Raw genomic sequence first — 9,579 nt, forward strand, 5'->3', positions numbered from 1 at the left:
TTCCAGTGTTTCTGTTGACTGACATGCTCAACCTCATTCAAAGTTTCCAGGAAATTTAAAACCCAAAAAGTTATTATATTCTGGAGTAATTTGAAATGGGTGTGGCAAAATGGCTCAACAGCGGCATCTAAGAAAAAGGCCCTCAGTTAGGTTATACCGATCTTCACAAAAATCGTAGCCCAGGTGTATCATGACCAGACAAAAAAAGTCACTAAGCCTATAGGTACAATTGGAAAAACGCAACAGAAAGCCCGCCATTTTGGATTAAGTGGCCACTTTGGCCGTTTACAACATTTTTACTTTGACCGACTTGTCCCAGGGCTTTCACCAGATCAACTTCAAAATGAGATGAGTGTCATCACAACAAGATGGAGATATAAACCACCTCGAATTTTGCGTTTTTATCACACAGTGTGACCGTGGCGTGGCGTCAAAGTTTAACTACACGCCATATAAACAGGTTCTGTATACCGGACATATATGGACCATGAATCCTTTGATGCTGATAATGCAGGAGTGGAGTTGTTTGTTGACGGCTCAGCATCAAAGGATTCATGGTCCAAAAACAAAGGAAACAGGACTTCAAACCTGTCTTCAGAGCTCTGGCAGCTGCTGAGTAGGCTGTGATTTATGATCTTGTGATATGATGATGGCTTTACTGGTGCTTTAATGGAGGTTCTGTATCTCAGACATATTTGGTCCAATCCAAGGGCCTGATGACATCTACACAGAAATCACGAGTTAATATCACAGTGCCACCTACTGGCAACAGGAGGTAAGCTTTGTTTTACGACTTTCCACCGTGTGATCTGCAATTGATAGTGTGGACCGTAATGACCTGTAGTTACTGCCACAAAATGTCTGCCTGTAGTTCTGTCCATGAATACTTAAACAACAAAATAAGCCTTGATCAAATTAGTATAAGCTACTTGTTCAGTTAGAAAATAGAGAGGTTTTATAGTTAAAGGACAATCATGCAACAAATTCTTCCTTATCGGCGTGAACATCCTACTTCAAATAGGTGAACTCTAGCTCTGGCCTGACACTATGCCTGTTCTGAGAATGCCAAAATTAGACAGATTTGAGAGAGCTCACCTCATGAACAGTGGTTTCTTGTCACCCAGTGAATGTTTTTGTCAAGACAATTGGTGCTTAAAAGTTGTCATGTTACATACCCTGATGAACTAGTCCCTTATCGTTATTTTAGAAAATTACCACATGCTAGCCAATTTCAGATATAAACTCAGGAGAATATCAGGAGATTATCCTGAGCTAGGTGCTTGTCTGTAAGCAGCTTTACAGTACAGTATGTTTCCTTATAAGAGTGAACATCCTACTTCTAACAGGTAAACTCATTTTGTGACAGCACCAACTCATGGGCCTGTCACTGCATTTTTTGAAAATGACAACATTAGAAAATCATGTGATTAATGCAGCTCTCCCAGGTTTGCTGCACTACACAGCTCACCTCATAAACAGTGGTTTCATGTCACCCAGTAAAGGACATTTATTGTATTTATTGACAAATGGTATTTGAAAACTACACATATACACCATGTTGAACTAGTACTTTATTGTCATTTTAGAAAACGTCTTCCTCCTGATGGACACACGTTCATGAATTACAGATACCTGCCTGGCCGTCCAACCAGCCCCCACTTATGTAGTCGTTTAATAAGCCACCGCTCATGTTCCTTGTTTACACTTAGTACGACCACACATCAATTAGCCACCACTTGTATAACTGTAAATAGTTAAAACTGAGACATTTACTTCCTTTCCTGACAGGTTTACACCCGACTTCACTTTGTCTCGAGTGATCAGGGAGCTCAAGTTGGTGACTTGTGGAGGCTTTGAGTTTGTGTTTGTCCTGAACACCTCCTTGCCCTTCCACATGTTAGCTGAGTGTGCAGAGACCCTGCCCAGACCGAGCTGGGAACTGGAGCTCTACATCATAGTGTCTCTCATAATGAGGCAAGTGTCCATCTGCATAAACCTGTAACATCAGTGAAAAAAAGCTAACCTGTGTTTGATTAATGAAAATGTTTTTTAACCTGACTTACAATCCGCACTTATATTCGTGTCTCTGCAGTTCCATGTTTCTATTGATGATTGCCTCAGCCTACTTGGCGGCTCAGAAGTAAGTGACTTGGACAAATTTTCCATCAGTCTAACTGACTCTGTAATGAAAGGTCTCTGACAAACAGAAGAGTCAATAGTATCTGTGGCTCACTGCTGTAATCACAGCTTAAAGTTTTTGGTTTGTCTGGTACTGTAAGCACGAGTGGGACCTTATCACTGACTACTTAACATGTTTAATCTGAGGTTGTCTGTGGGACATTGCAGTGATTTCACCAATTAAGCACAGCGTCTCCTTACATTTGCCTTTTTTCCAGCTACAAACCACAGACTGATAAAAAGCTGCACCAAGCAAAACTTTATGGTGCTGGTTTAAACTTAAAAAAATATATATTTCTAGAGTGGTATCCTTTTCCTTTTTTATTATATTCAGTAAATTGTTTGATCTACAAAACATCAGAAAACTACAAAGATTGTCACACATGTTTTACCATAAAATGTTGAGTATTTGTATATAAAAAACGAGTTCAAAGATTATTAATTATCTAAATAGCTGCATTTCTATAAGCCAACTTAATCAATTTATCAATGCAGCTCTTGTCTTTGTATTCATGATGATGATTAGAGGCTCTAGATAGAAGGTTCAAACCTACTTTTTGGTATTTTTAAACTCAAATTTAAATAAAAATTGGTATTAAGTAATTAATGCAGGGTGTTAAATCAGCTTTTGTTTATTCTCTGTAAAGTTAGCTCAGCTTGTCAAGGGCCCTCAAGATTATAAAAGTGCTCTATTTTAGCATCACATGCATAAATTAAACTTAAGTGATCTAAGTTGGAATCAATGACAGAAAGATGTAAATATCATGTCAAGGGGTTTAAATAAAGTTCTTGTGAAAAGGTGGGTGTAGAGGGCAGATGCAGCATGTTCAATAAAATTGAACAGACCTTTCTGTCAACATTTAGATTGAACGAGTACAGTGACTCGGCCCAGAACTCCAGAGGATTATATGCGTCAAGCTACGTAGCAGCGCGGGTCGGAGAACGACAGAGCAACACTCGCACCCTGTCCAACTCCCAAGACAGTCAAGATAAGAGGTTCAGGATGGGCTTCGGTCACTCACCTATGCAAGCTGCTTCCTCCCAGCTGACCTATGGTAGTACAACCTCAGGCCAAGAAGGTCCTCCAGCTGCCTGCCAGTTAACCAACCGCAAGGCTTGCAGTACCAAACAGGTGGACTTCCAGAGTCAAAACCTAGCTGGATCGTCTGTGCCTCACAGAGGCCTCTGCGCTGACGTTCAAGATTATACAAATCTGGTAGGAGCCATGGACGACGACCTCAACCGCCGAGAGCCACTCAGTGCAGAGGCTCTGCAGGAGCAGAGCTCTCAGTCCGTACAAAGCAAAGGTACACACACACACGTTGGTTTCTACCTGTTCATAGTAGAAGGGGCAGGTGGTCTGTGTAATCATTTACAGGTTTTCAATGTGTGTGAACTTATGTTGTTTGCAGTGTTGAAATCCAAAAGAAAGCTGCGGGGTAAAACAAAAGCCCAGAGGAAGAAGGAAAAGAAAGAGAAAGAGAAAAAAATAACAGGAAAGACTCAGGGAGAAGAGCTTAAAGATAACCTCGCTGACAACGACGACAGCTCCTACACCACTACAGAGACCTCTACCCCAGATATGGAGTCAAACATCAGCGAGGTCAATTATACTGTCCGAGTCCTAATCAAATATACTCCTTCCTCTGCATTCACTGAAAATATGAATATAATTAAATCTCTTTTCAATTATTTCTTTCAGGAACCAGTGACAAATAAAGGCAGGACAGTAACCACTGGGAAAGTGAAAGAAGGAACTTCAAATTTCCTAATCAAGCCCAAAACCAAGAAACAAGGAACCATCAAGAAAGAGACTCAAGCAGAAAAATCCAGGTATGCTTAAGATTAAAAGTGACGGCGAATATTTTTCATTTTGTTTTTTGTCCTTGTTTTGACAAATAACTATTGTCCTCAGTTCTCTGGAGCTGCCATATATAACACCACTGGAAAACAAACAGCGTAATAGCTTCACTTCCAAAGCTCTCCACCCTTTCACTAACATCCCAAAGACCAAACCCCTGCAGAAAAAGAGATGTGAGTTTTCTTCTGCTTGAATGCCGTCACTTTGCATTTCGCGGCAATATGAGTTGTGTTGGTGACACAAAAATGTTTGTTTTGCCAGTTGATGGGAGGCTGGAAGACGGATGCCCCTCTCTGCTGGCCAAACTCTTGTCCAGCGGCGGGTCTGCCCCTAAAGCCGGCCACAGCAGCAGCTCTGAGGGTGAGAAGGAGTTATTTTCACCAGAGTGGGGTGTGCCTGTTTCGAAAAACAGCGTCCATAAGTAGAGACCTGAAACCATCGTGTCCAGTAGCTGTCTGCCCCTGTCCGATCTTTTTCTAAAACTAATTGTTCTTTATCCTGTACAAGCAGAATCAGACAGTATTCAGCAGATCTCACTCCAGACTATAAACGCTGACCCTTTCCTGAAGAGATCCGCCCCCTGCTCCCCTCCACCGACCTCCCCCAGCTTACTGTCACGAGGCACCTACAGCAGTGTGCTCAACAGTAACAGGTATCCACACCGTCTTCTTATAAAAATCTATGGTGCAGAGGGAAGATATGTGTCAAATTTCTCCTCCAAAATTCTAGTATAGTGGAAACTGCTCCAAAGCCCAACCATCTCTATACGCAGTTGATGATGAGAAAATAATTGCTTGGCTTCTGTATGACAGTCCAAGAACTTGAGGGAAAGGTAATATATCTCTCTCTTTCTCTCTCTCTCTCTCGCAAGACACCTGGGTGCAGTTTTCAACAGGAAACTTTCCTTTGACAGAGCTTAACAAATTACTAACATTTATTTATAGAGCCGGTTTGTTCTAAATTAATTTCCCCAACTCTTTGAAAAAAGTTATTTATTATAATTAACCATACTATCTTGGTACAGTATATTTTAATCTACACCTAAAACTAATCCAGACATTTTTTTAGCGAGGTATACCAGAGGAAGGCCCCAGGAAAGAAACTGTCTCCTGCCACTTCACTGCCAGGCAAAAATGAGAACCCAGCTTTCGTAGCTGCTGGTTATGACAAAAACCCAGGTGAATATGCAACAGTTGACTCTTGAGAGAGTATGCCTTCTGATAACGGTGTTATTGTTTTGTATATTAGAGAGAGGTAATAATTAAATTGTCTCGTCAGGCGGGTCTTGCCCAGGTAAAACTGACAGCCAAGGAAAGAGATTGGCACACATGACATCAGTGGAAAGTGACAGCTCTGAAAGGTAACGTGAGACTTGTATATACATCCACACAGGACATCCGGACCCAATCCCAGCTGAATATATGTATTTACTCCCACAGCTCTACATTATCGAGTCCCATTGACAAAGCGAGCAGTTCAAACTTTCATTCTGCCAACTCATTCTCTGCTTTTGGGCCAAACAATTCCTTCAACCTGTCAGAAGGTATTGCGTATGGCCCACAGGCCGGTAACAAACACAAAGATGAATGCAGAGTCACTGATAAAGTAGTGTGTGCTTGACTGGCTGCACTCAGACTAAACTGTAATGTGTTTTTCTGTTTTTAGTTTTCAGTGGAAGGAATCTCCCAAAATCATCTGAGCCAAGCTGGCCCGAGATAACCCCTGTACCCTCGTCCATCTGGGACAAACCCATCACCGACACTCTGAACTCCTGGCCCAGCAGCTCCAGCTCACCAACGGCCCCGACTGCAGTAAGATCCATTATTTAGTGTTAATGCAGCTCACATATCCAGTTCCTAATCCTGCTACTATTTTGATGTTTTGTTTTTTAGTCACTCCTGGGAAACAGCCACAGTCCTTGGTCCACAACCACGTCTTTCGGCAGTTCCATTTGGTTCACAAGTACAGATTCAGCCTTACACCCTTTTCCTCCCACTACCAACACCACAACACTGACTGATCTGGTCAACAGCTCCAACTTGTTGCTTCCAGCTTCTACTGAGATGAGTCCCACCTACAACCCGTGGAATATGTGGCGCAGTCAAACACTAGAGGGCAGAATCGACACAAGTGTTCAGTCCCGATCTAATGTGGGTATTCACTTCATTTAACGAGGTGTGGATATGAAGGCGTTGAGACTGTGAATGATTGTCACTGTTCACTGTGTTAGTGTCTGTACTTCAGGAATGTTACTGAAATGAAGTAAAACATGACCTGCCATAAATACTCCCATTGATACACAATCTATAATATTCACTGGTTTGTTTACATGTAGTGAATTAAAAGCAGTCACGTCTCACACTGACTAGAAATGCGTCTGTTACAGTAAAACTTACAGAAGAGCCAGTTCACTGCACCAGAACACTGTTCATAAAGGAAAACACTGAACCTGAGGAGCGTATACATGTCATCGTTGCATAATGGTTTCTGCTCAGTGGTCTGTGTAATACCTTTTATATACAAACGTGTAAAGCATTCTACAGGTGGAATAGAAGCATGACGAAAGCATGCATGTGTGTGCACACATATCTACATTCACTTACATATATAGACATTAGGGCTGTGCTAAAAAAATCGATATGGCGAGATATCATGACATCGTCATGCCGATGTGCGCATCGACGCAGATGCTACTGTATCAATACGGCATCAAATGCTTTGACGGCCATCTTGAAAACAAAACTCATCACCTATGGTGCAGTGCACAATAATGCCAAAAGGTGGAAGCATAGGCAAAAACAGCACACGTCTCAATTTAAAAAAAATAACAAAGAAGAAACCCCGGAAAAACTGGCAAAGTTATTGCATGTGAAATGCTTTCCCCGCAGTCTGAATTTGGCCGCTCAACACAACATGCACTCGGGACTCCGACTGTTTCTTACTTACTCTCCACTGAGGTGTGGAAGAATGCCAAGGAGTTGTGGACCTTAACTGAAGTGGACCTGGCGAGTGCTGAAGATGTGGCTAAAGCCCTGAAGCCGCTAAAAGTTGCAACACTTGTTATGTTGGAAGACAAGACCCCTAGGTTGTCTGTTATAGCACCGCTGCATGCCCAGCTGTGCAACTGCGCTCATGTCCAAGCAACTGACTCTGAACTTACGAGGGACATTAAAAACACAGTATCCAGGGATCTTGGAGAATACATGAGCAACAGATCCTTTCTGTGCATCCCATTTTTTATTGGAATTAGAAAGATAATTATTTTATTTTACTTTTAAGATCTTTTAATGACCAGAATTGTAAGTATTTTGGCCATGTGATTTAGATCCTAATTAAAGAAGATATGTAGCCTGACGTTGTCATACTCATTATTCTAGTCAGAATATGAGTCTGAGACCGCTCCATTGGGCTGTGATTATGGGGCGTGTTTCAACCGAACCAGGAAACAAAATGCCTCTTCGCTCAATTGGATAGACCTACAACCAATCAGAGCAACTTAGTATGTGACGTATGTCAAGCGACGCATAGTTGTTGTCAGTTGTCTGTTTCACGAGTTTATTCACTCTCTAAATAAATCAATGGAAATGCCGCTCGTATATCCACCGGAGGCAAAGCCCCCAGGAAGCAGCTGGAGACCAGGGCTGCTCGTGAGAGCCCCGGCCGCCGGCGACGTTAAGAAGCCCCACCGCTACCAACCCGGGACCGCGAACGGCCTGGGACCGCTACCAGCCCGGGACCGTTACCGGGCTGGTAGAGAGGCTCTGAGAGAGATCCGTCGCTACCAGAAATCTACGGAGCTGCTGATCCGCATGCTGCGCTTCCAGAGCTCCGCTGTCATGGCTCTGCAGGAGGCCAGCAAGGAGTAAAAACGGCAGTTAATTGTTTTTTTCAAGCATACACTTACTTGTTGCTCCAACATTAACAGCGTCCCAACATGTGTCTTTTTTGTCTCATATGTGCTGAGGAGCGTAGCGCGCCCCTAATTTAATGTCTCCCGGAGAAATTAACACTCTGTGTTTTTAGTATAGAAATACGTGAATTATATTCGTTCACAAGTCATACAGACTGGTTTTGTTATTTTAACTTTACATTAACACTTAAAGTTTAGTGCAGTGTAATTGTTTGCCGTGATAATTAAATGCCAGTGTGATAATAGATGACAATTTCAAACCATACAAACTGTCATGTTGTACTGTATTTAATAGAGGTTTACTTTACTGTAAAGTAAGTGTAAATGTAAAGTGATTATGACAGTCATTATGACTTGTGAACAAATATAATTCACATCTTTCTATACTAAAAACACAGAGTGTTCATTTCTACGGGAGACAGTGAACGTCCCTCGCATCTCCAGCGCTCCTCTACTGAGCCAATGCAGGTCTTGTGAAAAATGATCCAAAGACTCGTACCCGAAGACCCAGTCGGGAAATGAACGAATCATTTCTGCTTCCTTGACTGAGCCTATGGAACAGTCCCGATGCGCAGTGAACCTGAGTGACTGAGAGACAGAGAGCTGTTCTGTGAGTGAGCAGAGCCGTGTGTGACGGGAGGAGCGCTGTGACGCTGTGTGAGGATTTTCATTCAGTCCGAGCACAGATAATGACTCCGATTACTCGTCTAAAACTCGTACTCGGCAAAAGTGCTTTATCCGTACCGGATACTCGTTTCAGCCGAGTATCCGGCTCATCCCTATAAATTACTATAATCAAAAGTAAGCACAAATACAACCAAATATGTTGAACTTGAATAAAGAAAATACGTATATTTTCAGGGATAGGGTTAAAAATCCACATATTTAAAAAAATAAGTTTTCATATTATATACTGATGTCTGTAAAGGGCTCAGTTCGGCTGAAATCAATAACTCTTAAGAAACATTGTCCACCGCGGCGTTTTTCAACACGCCCAGGATCTGGATGTTCGGTGCGTCCAAGGCCATCATGATGGCCTGAGGATCACCTATGCCGCAGTCTGTGTCGATGATCACCTGTCTCTTTGCCATTGTCATCTGTAATATTCAAATTTCAGAAATCGCTGTCAAAACCGTGCATGAAAGTGAATCATTCCTTCTTAATTTTTCATTTTTTCATCAATTGTTCATTTCTTTCCTAAATAAATACTTTGACTAAACTGAGTTCGGCTCATCTTCTCTTAAAGGATAAACCAACACGCTTTAACAATTTGGTGACATCCTGACGTGATTCTTTAAGAGAAGCTCTTGAAGACGTGATCCTGAAGACAATCTTTTGACCAGAAAGACCGGAGACCCCAAGGTCGAGGCTGCTCCTGTTGATTCTCCACATACTAAGCCAATGGCAGTGGCTACAAAATATGCAAGCTTGCAGGCTAGCTGAAATATACATACCTAAAGGCCTTAAAGAATCAGAATCAGAATTCTTTTATTTGCCAAGTATATTTGCACATACAGGAAATTGCCTTGGTGTCATTGGTGTACTGAACATAAAACAACAATATAAAAACAATATATAACAGAATAGAATAAAAAGATATACAGTAACAGAGTTATGGACACGTGCGGTG

The 9,579-nt window shown here is 42.0% G+C and overlaps 1 protein-coding gene across 1 annotated transcript; it reads left to right on the forward strand.

Annotated features, from left to right (window-relative positions):
* The first annotated feature begins 716 nt into the window (after positions 1–716).
* On the forward strand, positions 717–6,210 carry LOC133019026 (transmembrane protein 131-like). The gene is made up of 13 exons (XM_061085361.1): positions 717–775; positions 1,789–1,974; positions 3,043–3,485; positions 3,591–3,781; positions 3,881–4,011; positions 4,094–4,212; positions 4,301–4,456; positions 4,547–4,691; positions 5,108–5,217; positions 5,318–5,399; positions 5,479–5,582; positions 5,705–5,850; positions 5,932–6,210. The coding sequence occupies exons 1-13, from the start codon at positions 717–719 to the stop codon at positions 6,208–6,210; spliced, it is 2,151 nt and encodes a 716-aa protein (XP_060941344.1).
* The last annotated feature ends 3,369 nt before the right edge of the window (positions 6,211–9,579 follow it).

This window comes from Limanda limanda, chromosome 14 (assembly GCF_963576545.1).
Source record: "Limanda limanda chromosome 14, fLimLim1.1, whole genome shotgun sequence".
NCBI classification, from domain to species: domain Eukaryota; kingdom Metazoa; phylum Chordata; class Actinopteri; order Pleuronectiformes; family Pleuronectidae; genus Limanda; species Limanda limanda.

Bases quoted from the DNA above. Each gene is read 5' to 3' on its own strand.
- LOC133019026 (XM_061085361.1), top strand. From the start codon at position 717: ATGACATCTACACAGAAATCACGAGTTAATATCACAGTGCCACCTACT. The intron at 3,782-3,880 runs GTCAATTATACT...TATTTCTTTCAG, and splicing joins TGGAGTCAAACATCAGCGAG to GAACCAGTGACAAATAAAGG. The intron at 5,218-5,317 runs GTGAATATGCAA...TTGTCTCGTCAG, and splicing joins TGGTTATGACAAAAACCCAG to GCGGGTCTTGCCCAGGTAAA.